The 18,268-nt window shown below is 41.2% G+C and overlaps 1 protein-coding gene across 1 annotated transcript in view; it reads right to left on the bottom strand.

Annotated features, from left to right (window-relative positions):
• Nucleotides 1-1,269: 1,269 nt before the first annotated feature.
• Kcnmb2 (potassium calcium-activated channel subfamily M regulatory beta subunit 2) overlaps nt 1,270-18,268 on the bottom strand; it is a 276,331-nt gene continuing 259,332 nt past the window's right edge. Inside the window, exon 5 of the mRNA XM_036190455.1 lies at nt 1,270-3,141. Within this exon, the coding sequence (XP_036046348.1) occupies nt 2,857-3,141 (285 nt within the window). The 3' untranslated portion in view covers nt 1,270-2,856. The remainder of the gene's footprint in view (nt 3,142-18,268) is intronic.

Raw genomic sequence — 18,268 nt, 5'->3', positions numbered from 1 at the left:
AGACATTTGTAGCATTTGGGGAAATCATTCTCTTTAAGTAATGTGGAGACCACGGTCTGCTGTTGCCAGTGTGAATAAGGCTCTAGGTCCTAAAGAGACAAGTGCCTTATTGGGAGTATCAGAGGGAGGCTGTTCTTCTCTTAAACCATAGATTAATATGTATAGATTCTATTTGAGCATCAGAATGTTCCCTGAAGGTCAGTCAGTGTTGGTCTTCTTTACACACACATAGCATAGAATTCTAGTCTTATTATGTTTTTATTTTGTGTGTACACAAATGTGTGTGTTATGATGTTCATGTGTATAGGTCAGAGAACAACTTGTGAAATAGATTTCTTCCCTTCCAGAATGTGGGTCCCAGGTATTGAACCCAGGTCTTCAGGCTGGCTGGCAAATGATTTTCCCTGCTGAGCCAACTCACTGGCCCTTAGAATGCTAATGTTACAAAGGACTCCTATATTGATATGATAGTCTGACATCTAAATACAGCCAAGAAGATAAATGACTTTCTTAGCAGCCACCTCCTCACCATCTTTTGATCAAAGCCTTCCCATTCAGTTCTCTTTCTTTGTCATTTCTATGAGCCCTTCTAGACCTCAGAATTCCTTGGGGTCAATTGAAAAGATGTCAAAGCCAGAGTAGTGACTTCCATAACTGGAAAACTACCAGCTGGGACTTTTCTTTGCTTTCCACGATGATGATAATTTTGAGGGAGGTGATTTAACATTTGTAGGCTGAGGTAATTAATGACAGTCCTCAATAGAGACGTTGTGAAGAGCAAATTAGTTAACACATGCAAGACACCTAACATGTTATTAGTTCTGGGTCTTCCTCTTTGATAGCGAAGGTCCAGTTGTGTTCTCATCTAAGGTAGTTTAAAGGTGTTGTTGCTAGACTGATATGCAAGAAGGTCCTAGTTAACATCTTTGTATGCCCCCCCTTTTAAAGTTTTCTACATTCTTAGCTAACCAACAGTTGGGATGTTTTCCTCCTTTCTTCAGTATTGGGGATTGACCCTAGAGTATCATGCATGTGATGTAAGCACTTCACTTTTGAAATACAGCCCAGGCCTCAGTTGGGAACTTTTAGTGAAAACAATCTAAAGAAGATAAAAATGATACATGTCATAATGTCATCACGGCTGTTTCATTCTTGGATCACTTGAAGGGAAGCCTAGGGAACAGTTAAGATTGCACACTTCAGCCCCATAGTCCCTAAGATTCCTCTCCCATCTTGACAAATACATTTTAAAGAAAGAATAGAAATAAGTAATTTTCTGTTGGTGTTTTCCAAATGTTTACAACATTACATGTATTGTTTAAGTGTCAGAAAAAGAGATTTTCTTAACAGTCTCTTAAAATGTCTTCAAGTATAGTAGATCAGAATCATTTGGACTGCCACAGGTATGTGTGTGCTGAATGTAAAAAGTATTCAAATCTTGTGATGGAGTAGTTTTAAAAAATTTCCTTACACATTTGAGGTCCTGCTTACACCCTAGGCATTTATTTGCTTATGAAAAGTCAGACTATGAATCACAACATTCATCTTCCTCACTGGTTTCACCCTTCATTCCACAAATGATTTGTAAAATTTTGCAATTACCTAAAAAACATCAATACTATGTTACAAAAGGGTACTTAAATATAGATGAGAAAGAGAGATGTTTGTCTTCTCCTTTAGATATTGATATTAAATAAAATATGGAATGTCTTCATTTAAAACCAACCCCTCATCCCCCTGGCAAATAGAATGAGTAAACATCAATGTGAAGAAAGGCTTCCTTTTAACCTGTTATTAGATTCAAATGTGTGTTAGGAAAAAGGTCTGTTCAGCATATAAAATATAACAACCAAAAGGGAATCATGAATAGAAAAATAAAATATGTAGAGGAGACAAAGAGTCTGCATACATAGCTTTAAAACTCCAACAGGCAACATTTTTCAGGAGAGACTACACATTCATTCAGTGAAACATAAATTCTCACAGAGTGATAGTCCAACATGGTAATTTGCTGTAACAGACTCACCCATTGCAACAAATTCATCAGTCTTTAGCATATTAATGTTTGCCTCTAACCGTCCAGTGGAAATGGAGTTAGGATGTCATGTAAGTGTCCTTGCAGCATAGACTGTCCCACATTGCGATGGAATACCTACCAACACTCAGGCAGTTCACTGGGAATGAACTCACCAGCTTTGTTTCCCGCACAGTAGCAGGGTCATAGATGGAAAGGGGCTGCGTTTGGAAGACATTATAGACCTGGAGATCATTTTAAAAATCTGAAGTTTTGAATAAAAAGGAATGAAAGAAAAGTAGCTGGCCTCCTCTCTTCATTATAGCGCTATGTAAAAATAGAAAACAGACAAACGAAAAGCTTAACACCCTTTAGTCAGGAAACCACCCCTTCACTTGCTACAGGGTTCAATACAGAATAAGAAAAGAAAAACATGTTTTGGGCTGTAGCTTTAGTAAACAACAAATGAAGAAAAATCTGGTCTTCAAGAGGTCGGGAAACTCAGAGTGCAGACCTTGTCATGTGGACAGTGCCTCCATTTCCCCACAAGACTTAGCAATGAGCAGCTGAGCCCTGTCCTGGTGGAAAGAGGATTGGACTAGTTCCAGCATCAAAACAAGATAATGAAACATCCAACTGACAAAGAACAGTTAATTTTCCTGAATAATAAGGACATCATGTTTGCATATAGGACAGCATTTGCATTATTGCTCTACTTAGAATAATACAGTAAGGAACCCATAACAGACTGCACATTAAAAACTTAAGGTTCTTTGGTGAAGAATGAAAGAAAACAGTATTTGAGCATTAAAGAAAAATATCTTATCCATGATTTTTTTCTTTTATCTATTGATCCGTTGGATCCTCTCACAGAGCAGGGAGAGGTACTGAGTGAGTTTCACCATGGCAACGATCGCCACGCCCCCAGCCATCATACAAGTGGGCCAGAAGAGAGAATGGAACAGCACATTGGAGCTGTAGAGTTTGGTCAGGATGACACTCTTCTGGTTTCCTTCCGGGTCAGAATAGCAGGGGAAGTGTTGGTGTCTCCTGAAGTTTTCCATGACGACACTCACCAGGGACATGGACTCTTCAAAGTTGTTTCCACACTTAGGAATATAGGAGCACTGTGAAGAGCAAGATGGACTGTCACCAAGGGGAGCACCAAGACGGCAGCAGCCAACCTAACTATCTGTGAGGCAAACATGGCAGTTCACATTGATATATTCAAACTAATGCCTCCCAAGACCAGAGAGGTCGCACACTGATTAATGTAGTGGTTAGAGTTCCTAGACAAAGTTTTCCTTAGTAACCCACCTATAAATTACTTAGCTGTTGATTAATATCTAATTATGAGTGTATTGGTTTGCTGTAACAATCTCTTCACGTATGTAGAAAAAGTAAGTAGTACTTTTTGCTGTAGCTAAAAGTGGTGGGTCTTAATTATCTCTTCTCAAACACACTTGTCCAGGAGCTCAGAGTGCAAACCTTCCTGAGCTCTGTCTGCCTACATAATATAAGATGTTACTATAACACATTGTGATGGTTAATCTTGTCAACTTGATTGGACTTAGAATCACCATGGAAACACACCCTTGGGTATGTCTATGATAGTGTTTCCAGAAAGGTCTAACTCAGGAGATAGTAACCACATGGAATGTAGGTGGCACCTGACCCTTGGCTGGGGTGCCAGACTGAATAAAAAAAAGAATTTAAGCTGAATACAACTATCCAACTCTTTGTGCTTCCTGACTGTGGATACAATGTGACAAGCCCCCTTTTTCCTTCTGTCCTCCACAGAAGGTGTCTGTCTCTTCAAACTGTGATCCAGACAACCCAGGCTGTAACCCTGTCCTCCTTAAGTGGCTTCTGTAGGGCATTTTGTCACAACAAAGGGAAAATAATTAACACACACGTCAGTAGAAAAGAGTAATTTATGAATACAGATTTAAGTGCATGTTCTTCAACCAAATTACCTTGGGCATCTTGTTACTGTTATCAAACAAAACAAAGTAAAACAAAACAAAGCAAGCAAACAAAAGCCAGCTACACCTTTGGTGGATCTTGGAAAATTCAGAGAGGCGGCACAGACTTCTGTGAGGAAAGGGAGAGTCTCAGCATGCCGAGGCGCCCTTTCCTGTCAGCCACAGGAATGGAGAGCAGATGGCACTCTTTGACCTGAGGACCTGAGCTTGGTTTTGATCGGCTCATCTCACCTAGATCTCTTGTTTTCTCTCCCTCTTTCTCTTTCTACATGTTCATAAGAGGCTTGTGGGTATTATGTGTGTGCATTGATATGAGATTTGGAGCAGCATCCTGGAATCATGGAGAGAATTATATCTGTAAACCTCACAGGGGGAAAATATAAAAGAAATGAATTAAGTTTCAGCTAGTGGGGCTTCCTGAAATAATTTCCCTCTGACTTATTGGCAGAACCTTGTGTAGCTGTAACTGTGGGGTTATTAGACTCCAGTAGCAAAAGTTTCTCTGATAAGTTAAGACTAGAAGATGAGCATGCTGGCAGTGTTTGACATGGGGCCACGTTTAGCTATGAATGCAGCCCAACACATTATACACTGACTCAAAACACTGAGGTGTGCACATACATGCAAGTACACATGATTTTTTTTTTTTTTTTTTTTTTTTTTTAGCTTGATTGCCTGTGTCTCATGCATGGACTTTGTAGATGCCAACACCATGTCACAGTGTTAAAAGGTTGGGCACACCTCTCATTGTACTTAACATGATGCTCTTTAGCAGTGAGTGTGTCGATACACTTTAAAATGTGACCAGCTATGAGTCAATGCCCATCCACTCACATGTGTGGACCCAGCAGAGTGTTGGACTCAGCCTGGCGCTGGGGTGGGGAAGAAGGCTGAAAGCATCTTCAGAGAAAGTTATAATTCGGTGTGACAATGGGTCTGGGCTTTGTGTGCTAAATTTTAGGCCAGCTGGATGACAACTTTCAGGCTCTCATGTGACTCTTTTGTCCATGTTAAAGCTGTACATACAGACCATGTCTTTAATATTTTTAGAAATGTTTCTTGAAGCAAATAATTTTAACAACAACAAAACAAAGCAAACACAAATAAGCCATCAGTAGACGAATTCAGGCAGAGCCAATCTGGGTTATAAAGGCGTTGGGTCTTGGTATGTTTTTGTGCTCACTTTACAGAAGCACTTTCAGTGGCTAGCAGAGCTAAATTACTAAAATGATCTCAATAAAAATGGCATTCTATTAAAAATGGAGTTTTTCCTCTATTTTCTTCTGCTATGGTGAATTCAAATTGCATTTTTTTTTTTAAAGAAACACCTGTCAGGCAATTGGTAATAATTCTGTCACTAGGTTAGATTCTTCCAAACAAAACAAGATATAAAGTACCTCTGAGGCCATCTGGCAAGGTTGTAATACAGGAGTTCCTTATTAAAGTTTAAAGCAGACAGGGCCTGAGAGGTGTGCAGTGGTCTGGCTACACTCCATACACGCTCACACTCAGGCACTCTGTGCCAGTGGCATGCATCAGGGCAACACGTAAATGCTAGTGGTGAGAGTCTGGGGTGCTCTGAGTCCTCATTACCTGGTTATCTGCCACTTTCTGTTTCTGTCCACGAAAACTCTACCATATGTCAGTTGTTCATTTCTTTTTATTATTGACAGATCCCTTGTGATAATGAATGAATGAGGTCATATAATAAGTTCCTGACTTGAGTTTATGGGATCCAGTTACTAGAAGCACGTGACCCTCAGAACCAATTTCATCTCTGTAATGAGGTTAATCGAGACTTCCCGGCAGCTATCTTTCAGAATTAGATGATGAATATGCATAAGGCCCCCATAAATTTTTATTAGCACATATTCCTACTAGAATATCACATTTTCCCACATGCTCTTCTAAAGTCTTTAATCAAGTGTCACATACTAAGTTACAAAAGCTCTAAAGAGGGCTGGATTACCAGCCATGGGGTTCTACAGGGTCAGCTTGTCTTATTGCCTTTGGAAATATGCACTGAGCCAAATTCTACCTTAGGATGTAGGTGTTTGCTCCAGTTTTAGTCATGGGAATTGAGTATGGATTCTAAACAAAGATTTAGTGATTGTGCTATAGCCAGGTGTATGTTACAGAAGTGGGTATAACAAGGAGCGATAATTTAATTATCACACACATTCATCATATATTTGTGGGGTAATTTTATGTGAGCGGTCTACAATACACAGAATGCAGTTCAATAAATAATATTTGACTATCATATAATCTATACTTAATTTGGAAATTATAACGTGATCAAAAAGATAAAGATACCATCAGTTTTAGGTAATTCTTTTATTTAGTGGGTATGGGACTGGGAAGATATAACTTTTAAGCTATGAATGATATATAACAGAAAGAAATCAGTTATTTTATAAACAATATATTTAGGTAGTGATCAAAGTATGTAAATACTGTTACCATGAGGATGTATGAAATTTTGAGATTGCAGATCAGCAGAGAACTGAGAAGTCTCCTTTGTGTGGTGTGTGTGCGTGTATGAGCATGTTTTGTGTATGTGTTGGTTCATGTCCACATATGTGTATCCTTGTATCTGGAGGCCAAAGTTTGATGTTGTACATCTTTCGGAATCATTTTCCACATTGTTTTGAGACAGGGTCTTTCATTGAACCTGGAACTCACAGAGATTCTCCTGTCTCTACTTCCCAAGCACTGGTAATACAGATGTACCACTTTTATGTATCTTGGGGAATCTGAATTTAAGTCCTCATGCCTTGATGGTAAGTGCTTTCCTGACTGAGCTGTTTCCACATCCTTGACAGTCCCTTATTTTTTTCATTTCATTTAAATTTTGAGACTTTTATGCATTACATTTTTATCATATCACTCCCATCCTCCAGCTCCTCTCAGACCCATCCCCATACAATACCCATCTAACTGGGAGTCCTCATCTTTTTAATCACTTTTTTTTTATTTTTTGAGATTATAATATAATTACAGCATTTCTCACCAAGTCCTCCTTGCTCTCCTTCAAATTTATGGTCTCTTTTTTCATTAAGTATTGCTTCATGCATATATGTATATGGACATACATATGTATTCCTAAATAAACCTGCTGGATCTGTGGGACGTCACTAGTGTGTATGTTTTCAGAGCTGATCACTTGGCATTGGACAACCAATGGGTGTGCTCTTAACCTGGGGAAGACTGTTTCTCTCCTCTCAGTGTTCCTTAATTGCCTGTAGTTCTTCGTTCAAGGTTGAGGCCCCATGGTCAACACCATCCACGCCAGCATGTACCTTGGTGTCCTCAGTCAGCCCATCTTTGGACAGTTGTGTTGGTGAGACTTATGGCTGTAGATTTTGATATTCCTAGGAGACACAATCTCAAAGAAGACTCCCTGATATGCTGACTCTTACAATATTCCTGCCCCCTCTTCTGAGCCTTAGATGCAGGAACTGTTTTATAGATGTCTCCATTGGGACTGGCATCCACAACTCTGCATTTTGTTTGATTATGGTTTTTCTGTAATGGTCATCACCTGTTGTAAAGGGAAGTTTCCATGATGAGGGATGAGGAGTACACTTATCTGTGGGTTTAAGGACAAATATTTATAATGTAGTTATGGATTATGCTCCATGCCGTTACTAGCCCTGGGTAGTTGGCTAAGTTTCCAGTGCTAGGAATGGTTTTGTTCTTGTTGTGTGGATCTTAAGTCCATTTAGCGAACTTTTGGTTATCATCAAGGTATGTGTGCCACTACTGCCCTCTTAGAGTTGTCACGCCATGCTGGTTGTTGTTGTGGTTTATAGTTGGGTTGGACTGTTGATTTCTTCTCTCCTTTGGAAGCTTATGTGGTGCTTTCTGGTACCAGGGAAGTTAATCCTCAGGGAGGAAGCTTTCAGGTGAGTTCTGGCTCAGGGGCCTTTGCATCCGAAGTGCCTGGAGTTTTCAACAATGCCCTCATTTAATAACAATTAAGTCCAGTTAGTGCTGGGTATATTCTCTTGGATGGTCAACCTACTAGAGCCACACCCTTAAAGAAAGCTAACTCTTCCTGTCTTGCCAGCTATCCATGGCCAGTAGCTCTTCAGCTGGGGATGGGAACTTTGTGATCTACTGCCTGACTCTATGTTGGGATCTTGTCTGGTTTGGGCTTGAACAGGCCTTATGCACGTAGTCACAACTGCTGTAAATTCCTATGTGCAACTGTCTTGATGTATCCAGGAAAGAGTTTCCTTGGAGTCATCTACCACCTCTGGCTCTTACAATCATTCCACTTCCCCTTCCACAATGATCCCTGAGACTTGGGAGGATGGGCTGTGATAAAGATATCCCATTTAGGGCTGAACACTGATGAGGTATGAGAAATGAACTGATCTACGGGTTAAATCATTAAGAGTTGGTTTACCAGTAGCTTCTCCCTCCTTTTTTCCTTAAGATTTATTTATTAATGGGTGTGGGTGCTTTTGTCTGCATGTACATCTACACACCAGAAGGGGGCATTGGAATTCAAGCTGCTTTATGGTGCTGAGAATTGAACTCAGGACCTCTAGAAGGGCACTCAGTGTTTTTAACTACTGAGCCATCTCACCAACCTTAAATAGTCTCTTCTTAAAAGTTTTGCCAATAAAACTTTTCCATAGTCACTTTGATTCCTGAAGGGCAGAAACTTCCCAATAGTAATGAAAATCACAGGGATCATCCTTAGTGTGACCCTTCCTTTCCTTGTTGTGGAAACTTGGTCTTCAGCATCTTCAGGATGCTGCTTCCTTTATGTGGCCAATGAAGACACAGTAGTCACATCTTCTCTCCAATTCTTCGGAACACAACTGAATTTACCTTCCCTTTGCATCACTTCCAGCATCTTCTATGTCAACAGAGTTATTTTTATTCTCATGATAGACAGGAAATTTTTTTTAAAAAGCTACCTGTTGGGTTTCTAGACATGCTTCACTAAACACATGTGAAGTGGAGTGACAGGCAGTCATCCTAGAGATGAAAGATGGGGCTAGCAGCAGAAGCAGGATCTGGCTGAATAACCTCACCGGCAGCCTCTGTGTTCTTGCATTGATGAGGGAGGCACCATCATTTCCTTGGGACTTCAAGAAAGTCTTGGGTTTTATTTGCTCTTTTATAAGAAAGGAGCTATCATATTTCAAGAAGAAGTTAGGTGTTTAATGAAATCCATATACTCACTGAGTCCAATAAATATGGTGCCAATATGCCAGGTAGTAATAAATATACAGGTATCAAAAATGTGAACGATGCAGAACAGACGTTAGAAAGAACACAACAAGGATGGGCTGGTGAGATGGGAGAGGAGTGTGCCTAAAAACCTTTCTGAGAAGATGGTACCATCACAGAGGCACATCAGACTCTTGCTCTAAAAAGCTCATTAGCTCTGAGGATACCGTAGTTCACATGTCCTAGGTTAAACAAACACAGTCACTCATGGGAACGTAAATGATCTTGGCTTTGAAGTCAGGAAGCCTTGTGTTGTTCTGAACTTTTGAGTTCCACTCACTTGTGAGGGACAGGGGTGTTGAGAGCATAAACTGGGACATCCTTTTCTTTCCTCTTTTTAGAGCTCTCCCCTTGACCATATTTGAAGCAGCAGATGCTCCCACATGAAGTTTATGTGTGTTTGCTCTGTGGTTTCAGCACACTTTGAGTTTGGCAAGCAGGACAATTTGAGAAAGCAAGAACAATCCAGGCATTGCTGAGCATGACTACCTCCTCCGTTTTGGTTCTTTCCAGAGAGGTTGACTTTGGTCATTCTTGCCTAGAACTTATATAATATTTAAACAATTTATGCCAGCATGGAGCAGTGTATTCATTACTGTTCCTGTTGGTATGGCAAAGCACTGAACAAAAGCATCCTAAAGAAGGAAGGAAGGGTCTATTGTGACTCACAGTCTGAGGGCACAGTCTATTATGACAGGAAAATGGCAGCTTGAGGCAGCTGATGACACTGCATCCATAGCCAGGAAGCAGAGAATGATGAATGTTTGTGTTCAGCTTGCTTTCTCCTTTTTATTTAGTCCAAGACTTTAGCCCATGGGATGGAGCTGCCCACAATAGGCAGGTCTTCTCACCTCAGTGTACCTAATCTAGAAAATTCCTTATAGACATGCCTAGAGTCTAATGTATTCTAGACAGCCCCTCGTAGGGATGTCCAGAGGCTTGTCTCTAGGGTGATTCTAGATCCTGGAAGCAATCAGCATCAACCACCACTAATCAGAAATAAACTTTAAAGACACTAGAGATGTGCTGAGACAGAGACATCTAGAGCCTTGGGATTGGTCAATATCCAGAGCAACCCATACCATGGAGCCTCACAGTGTGCTGATTTGATGACAGTGGGTCAGATAATCTGACCTTGACCCCTGTTGCTGCCATGTGTTTTTGGGAAGGAAGAGCTTCCTTTTCCCCATTTCCCTTCTTGCTACTCAGAGGCATCAAGGTCTGTGCAATCTCCTTATAGACACCGTCTTTCTTTGACTCCTGCACAGAGATGAGCTCAGATGTTCCAGAATTCGGTTTTGATGTGAAATGACTAAACATTGTCAATTTACAGTATTGTGAGTATGGAAATGTATTACAGGAAATTTAATCTCACTGTGAGGCCCTAAGACTCTGTTAATAAAATCGACCTTCGATCAGGGGGCAGAGCCAGCAACTAGTTGACCGGAATTGGCCATAGAGAGGACAGAGGAGCCAGGAATACAGACAGAGAGATGCACAGGAAGGAGTAGGAAAGGACTTGGAGTTTCACAGCCTTTTGGTGAGGGATAGCTGGAGAGAGGTTCTCTTTTGGTCTCTGGCCAACAAGGAAGGTCAGTTGCTATCTTCTTGGCCTCTTTGATATAGCAGGTTCTCACCCCACATCTGACTCCTGAGTATTTATTGGTAAATAGAACATAGAGACTTAGTTAAAAATTACATTTGGTGGCCGTGGCAGAGCTGGTGCCAGCAGGATAGGAAGAATGGCTGATAGCTAGGCAGGACTTCTGGGGAGAAAGAGGAACTTGGGGGAAGAATCAAAGAGGTGGAGATTCACCAGCAAGATGTGGAATAAGTCTGATGTATAGTACAGAAGAGAGGTAACCATTCACTTGGCAGAATGTAGATTAATATAAATGGGTTAATTTAAGTTTTAAGAGCTAGTTGGGAACAAGGCTAAGCTAAGGCCAAGTTTTCAGAATCAATAAAAAATCTCCATGTCATTATTTGGGAGCTGGCAGTCCAAAGAAAGTCTGATTACACAAATGTGTGCGTGTGGAGACAAGATGCCCCCAGATGTCACTGCTTGGGTGCCATCTACTTTATTTCTGAAATACAGTCTCTCACTGGCCTAGAACTTACAAAGCAGGCTGGCTGGCCAGTGTACTTCACCTTTTTCTCCCAGTGCTGGAATTCCAGAGGCATGACACTGTGCCCTGCTTCTTCTTATCTGGGTTCCAGGGATCAAAGTCAGGTCCCCAGGCTTGTGCAGTGAGCACTTGACTGAGCAACAAGTCATCTGTGCTTTCTCAAGAGCACATGTTGAAGGGTTTCTCTTCAGGACACAGCAAGCTAAAGTAAAGAATCTTAGGTTTTAATTCATACCTAGCCACTCCGTGAGTGCATGGCTTTGGGGAAATTCATTTTCTGAACTCATCTTCAATCTTATAAAGTGAGAATGATGAAGGCATGGTGCACAGAGGATTGTTGCTGCAGCTAAATGAGCTAGTCTATGTAAAGTACCAGGACTCTGCAGTGCCAGCACATTGTGAGTTCTTGATAAAATTAGGCTATGATTATTTTAGGAGCAGGAGTAAGCAAGATAATTTTTTAGACACGTTAGTATAGTGGTGGTCATGTTCTACAGGGTGAGAACTTAGTTAATACTGTTCTTCAGCTTTGTCTTCTGTTGTCTGTTCCTGCTAGTGCTGTGCTGAAGACACCACAAGGATCTTACAGCATGCCAATGTGAAGCTAAAGAAAATGTAAGCAGCCACCTGCATCTGCCACTGTCTGGAAAGATGGCTAATTGTCACAATTTGATTGGATGAGGTTGCTAGTCACATGGTAGAAAGAGGCTGGGGACACCACCAAGCATCTGGCAGTAGAGGGCAGGTCTCTGGGTCACGACCACAATGCCAAGAGCACCCAAGTTGAGGAGCTCTTGTCTAGACATGTTAGTCTCTGAAATAGGAGACCCATAATGCTTCGGAATGGGCAACAGAATGAGAAGCAATGCTGAATTTGGAGTTGTGCATTATGGCTAGTTAATGAGATGCCCTATCAGAAGCAATCATCTTCCTTATGATGCCTATGTATAAATGTAATACATGTTTGTATTTGTCATACCTATTACGTATATATTTATCAGCATGCATCAAAATGGATAGTCTTTTATTTCACTACAAATTTCATTTTAAATTCACCTTTAAATGAGTGTGTGTTGAGAGTCACTGGTGTTTAGCAAGAAGTTTAATTCCCAGAGGAGACCAGAACAGCCGTAAAGCAACAGCCGTGGTGAATTAATATTCAGCAGCTGTTTATGACTCCAGTGACAGTCTGGCAGCCCAGGGAAGCAAAGGCCCCAAACCATGCTGAATTAATACTCAACCACTGTTTGTCATTCTAGTGACAGCCTAGTGGCCAGTGGCTGAAGAAGGCCTAGTCCCCTAAGTCACTCACAGCTCCCAGAGGCCATCAGTCAACTAAGAGCTCCATGAGAACATGCCCACTTCTCCAGCTTAGCAGCTTGAGCCTGCCTACTGTCAAGAGGTTGTGAACTGGGTTTAAAGACTAGAGAAAAAAAAAAAGGGAGAAACTGAAATGTAAAATCAAATCTTTTGAATGTTTTCCCACAAAGATGCAGACAACTCAGTTGATCCCTCTTGCCTCCTGTTGTCCAAGTTCCAACACTCTTGGTAGTAGCTAGAACCTCAAGGGAAGCATGGCCATTTCTTAGTTCCCGGGATTGCCGGTTGCTCTTGTGAGGCTGGGGGAAGTAACAGGAATGTGATGTTGATCCTGAGGGTATTTTATTATGATTATTATTATTATTTTGAATAAATTAAAAATAATAGTTAATTTTTTTCATTTATCTTACATCCAAATCCCCTCCCTCCTCTCCTCCCATCCCCTCCCGTCTGCCCTTTCCCCTCCCCCACCATCCACTCCTCCTCTTCTTTCAGAAAGGGGCAGGCCTCCCATGGGCATCAACAAAGCATGGCACATCAAGAGTTGAGGCAGGACCAAGCTCCTCCCCCTGCATCAAGGCTTTGTGAGGCAAACCAGGATGGGGTATAGTTTCCCAAGAGCCAGCTCAAGTGCCAGGGATGAGTCCTGATCTCATTGCTAGGAGCCCCCAAAACAGACCAAGCTATACAACTGTTACACACACAGAGGGCCCAGGTCAGTCCCATGTAGGCTCCCTAGCTGTTGGTGCAGAGTCCGTGAGCTCCCATGAGCTCAGGTCAGCTGTCTCTATGGGTTCCCCTGTCATGACCTTGACATTCCCCACCCCCCATACAACCACACCTCCTTCTCTGACACTGAGGGTATTTTTATTTTCTCCTTTACCAGGGTTATCTGGAATACTCCTCATCTTGAACAGAAATGGTCAGGTAGTCTTCCAACTTGGAGATGACTATTTTCTCAGAACTGTATTGCTGACTAAAAACAGAGGCTGCCCATGCAGATGATAAAGAGCTGGGTCAGGGAAGTCCATCCATAGTGTTCAGTGCCTCATGCAATGAATCTGCTAACTGTGGCTGGGGCCTGAAAGCCTCAGTGCTTGTGTGGTATTTTTGAGAGCCCAGAAGTGCTGTGGCCAAAAACTATCATTAAAACCCTGTTTTCTCTGTGAGCGAAGGCTCTGAATGGATGCTTCTGGGAGCAGTGCTCTGACTGCACTTCAAGGTTTGACTGCCTCAGTTTAAGCAGTTAAAAGGTTGTGATGTTGAGGACTTGTGTCCACAAACACCTAGCAGAAGCAAATGGAAACACTAGAAAAAAAATGACATCAACTCAGACTAAAAGATATTTTATAAAGAACTTTGAAGAGGATGGGGAGATGGCTCAGTCATTTAGTGATCTACTGCCTTTTAGATAAAGTACATGCATCCCAACCTTCATTTAACGGTATTGGTGAAAATACCTGGGTTGCTCATGAAAATGAATTTACTGCAAGTATAACTATTGGAAGTTGGTGCCAAGAAGGAAAAATTATGATTTTCAAAATGACACTTGAATTAGCGACTGTTCTCATCATCTTCAGCTTGTTTGGGACAATTCCTTCAAAGCTGCTTGTGCTGTTACTCCACACTCAAGAACTGAAAATATTAGACATGCAGCACTTTTCCTGTACACTTCTTACCAGGGCAAAGCAGCAAGCAACTGGATATGCTGAAGAAGACAGTGAAGCGGTTTGGCCTAAGCCTTTGAAGCCACGGGTCAGGCAGATGGTGAAGAGGCTGCTCAGTTTTGGCGTGGGGTTCTGCTCGCTTGCCATTTCCATTGACTCCACGGCTGCTACCAGATTGGGAGCTGGGTGTAGTGCAGATCGGTGACCAAGCCACAGTTTACCAGTTTTGGGATCCATCTTGTGAGGTGTCCTGCCCACTTGTGTGTGATTCATTGTGCTTATTTCTCCATTTTCACTGAGAATGGCATGTTTTGTGCTATGTGTTGTAATCATTTTAATAGTAGACTCAATTTCCAAATGCCTTATTGGGAAAATGGATGCTACTTGACAGTAAAAGATTTTTAACAGAGGAAGAAATGAAAACTGAGGGTGAAAACATGGAGGTGAAGAGAAAGAAGAGGTACATTAAGGGGAGGAAGAAAACCAAGGCTGGGGGAAGATAACTCAATATAAGCCAAAAGCCTAAAACAGAGAAACAACAAAACAAAACACTGAAAAATAGCATGATGAACTTCAAGAAGAAAATATACAAATCTCAACTGAAATGTTTTTTCATTCTTTTCTACAGTTACGTACCAAATTTAATTTGGAAGACAAAAACAGTATGGACATGGAACTTGCATTTGACAGAAAATAGCTGAGCTCTGAGTGACACAGAGAGCAGATAAGAGGATCCGGAACAACAACAAAAAGTTGTCTGAGGGTTTTTTTACGGTGTCTGATAAAAGAGGGAATAGTCACGTCTTTGTGTAGACATTTCATATGCATTAAGTATCACAAGTATTAAGTTAAATGAATTGTCCATGTCTGGTGCTTAGTACCACCACTCCAAGGTTAGAATTGCCATTTGACAAATATTAGCTTGTTTTTATTGTTACTATTATAGTTACTGGTAATGGTTGCATTTCCCATGTGATATCAAAACATCAAATGTTGTTTATGTTTTAGGTACATTTGTGGGAGAATTTACTTGTTACTTGTCCCTCCTGTTAGAAGATAAGCATATACTTTTTACTTCATGGTCTGCAATTCATCAAAGACTTTCTGCAATTTTTTGTCATGTATGTCCAATAAATGCAAAAATAATTCACTGTAAGTGAGCAATATAGCTGCTTCTAAATTTATATGATAAAATACATTTCAAGTTATTACTTACAGTTATTCAGCATATTTTGTAGAAGTTTACACATTTATGGAAAAAATAAGTTTACATTAGCATGGCAGTGTTAATAAATTCATTGAATCAAACTTTTAGCATAGAAAAATAAAAAATGAAAATACAGTAAGAAAAGCTCAGAATTTAGCAGGTGAGATTGACAGTTAAACTTTTCAGAATTGATAAAAGGATTGCTGAGGGCATAAATCCAGAATGAAGTGATGTGAGGGGAAATGAGAGAAAAGAGAAAGGGAGAAAGAGACCAGACATGGTGAGGAAGTCAATATCCAGCCACCTGGAGTCCCATAAGGGAAGAGGGTCAGAGGGAGAGAGGACACTGTGTTTAATGAGATAGCCTGGGAACTTTCTGGAACAGAAAGTACAACAGGAAGGGAAGGAACTCTCTGAATGCTTAGAAGTCTGAATAAGGCTAGCTTCACACTTGGGTGTGTGATAAACTGTAGGAAACCACAGGAAATGATCTTTAAACAGGCGAGACTGCCTCCCAGATGCAGCAGTGAAATGGGGCTGAGTGATGAGCAGCATCACTGCTCATCAAGACACAATGGAACAGAAGAAAGGCCGACCTAGAGCCGAGTGCTCAGTGAATGCATCCTTCAGGAAGCAAAACTAGACAGAGATGCTTCAGGAAAACACAAACTGAGGAAATTCTCTGAACCAGACGCTGCTCTCACATCCTCTCTAATGAGAGGTTGTTTTTCAGGCTGTGGGGAATGGCTGCAGATGGAAGAGCAGAATGAAAGACTGGACACAAAGGAAATGCGGAGTTGTAGACTCATGGAAGTTCAAATTCACTGCACACAACTTCCACACTCTGTGCCGAAGTCTAGGTAAACACAGAATGGTAATAATAACACACAGATGGGCTCAGAACTGCCACAGCAGTCTCTGGGCTAAACATTGACATTGTAGGAGCAGATTAGTTCCCAGGAAGAGGAAGTGTGTCCTGCGAGTGACCCAGTGAAGAAGGACGGTCTTTCACAAAATAGACTGAGCCAGTTGCTGTTCTTACACAAATACCTAAACAACAACAACAACAAAAATAAAAAATAAAAAAATAAAGAGACCACGAACTTGACCCCTACATAAAGATCAATTTCAGGAAGACTGTGCATGGGGAAGAAAATACAGTAATGCTTAGTTAAGGGAAATGACTAGGTTAAATAAGAACTTAATAAACAGAACAACAGAAGTACTAAACAAAATGGAAAAAAATACTGACAAGGCATGGTTACAGTAAAACTGGAAATGTCTTCCATATGAAGATGGTGCAGAGAGGGAGGGAAGAGGCAGAACATACTCCTGTCATTTGAGTCAGGTTCTTCCTGTATGGCCCAGGCTGGAACTCCTGGGTTCAAATGATTCTCTCAGCTCAGTCTTTGGAGTAGCCAAAACTATAGGCACGTCACCTTGTCTATATCTTTAATCAACTCCTACAAGAAATACAAAAAGTGAACAACCTGGGGGACTAAAGAAAAGAGGATATTCAAATGACACATACTTGAAAAGCCATCCAAACTAGAAGGAGACCTCACAGCATCAGCTGTGAAGTCATCATGAGCATTTGAAATGCTATGAATCTTCCCAACAGGGCTGTGGGGAGCTTTGGTAATACAGGCACATTGGAAAAGCCCTGTCCTTATTTACTAAGGCCTAAGATACACATATGTCAGGTTATGACCCAGGTAGTTCACCTTCAGATTTACACGTGACAGAGTGTGTGGGCTTGTGGCTTGGGCATGGAGAGTTATATACAAAAGCGTCTATGGCAGAGCTATTTACGATAGCCCTGAGCTGTAGAAAACTCAATGTCTATCAACTGTAGAGTGAAAAACTAAGCTGACATTCCAAGTGAAATGGAAATGAATGAATCTCACCCCAGTGGAGTGATGCCAGTCACCGTGTCCTGTGAAGGAAGCCAGACAGATGGAAACATTCTCTGTGATTCTGAATCTACACAGGTGTAACTTTAAGGAAAGTAAGACAATGTTTACAATATGTGCTTAGGTGATAAAAACCACAAAGGAAAACACAGAGGCAGATGCCATAATAGCTCTGGTGGTGGTTATCCAGGAGGGGGCAGAGCCTGTGGTTACTAGGAGGGGCAGGAAGGGTATTTTGGAGGAGAATGAAAGAATCATTTTGTTTCCTTTGTGGTGGTTAATGGGGAGCTCTTGATAATAAATACTTGGGTTATACCTTCTACATTGCACACATGTTTCTGTATGGGGTTATGGCTCACACTTAAAAACAAGATAATGGGTCAAAGAAACCAAATGGGGCCTGTGACCATACAGAGCTTACAAGATCCTGATCCTAAACATGTACCTGGGGTTGATAATGGGGACCTCAGTCCCTATTTGTCACCTAAATAATGCAGCCAGAGCCAAAGTGATGAGATATCCAGATGAGGAAGTGGAAAGAGCCCCTACTGACTGGTTCCTCTTCAGTTTTTGAGGCTTCTCAGTTCCTTGGAGACCAGAGAGTGTTATAGGCACCTGCTAGTACAAGCCAGCTTTGATTAGGAATCTGACGTATGGGGAGAAAACAGACAGCTGGGAAGGGCTCAGCTTTATAGGTTTGTGGAGCCTTGTCAGGACTGCTATTGTTGCTGTCTACTACAAATGAAAGAACATCAGAAGCAACATTTTCAATAACATTCTCTG

The sequence above is a fragment of the Onychomys torridus genome, chromosome 6 (genome assembly GCF_903995425.1).
Source record: "Onychomys torridus chromosome 6, mOncTor1.1, whole genome shotgun sequence".
NCBI classification, from domain to species: Eukaryota; Metazoa; Chordata; class Mammalia; order Rodentia; family Cricetidae; genus Onychomys; species Onychomys torridus.
This window is presented reverse-complemented; position numbering and strand designations above follow the sequence as displayed.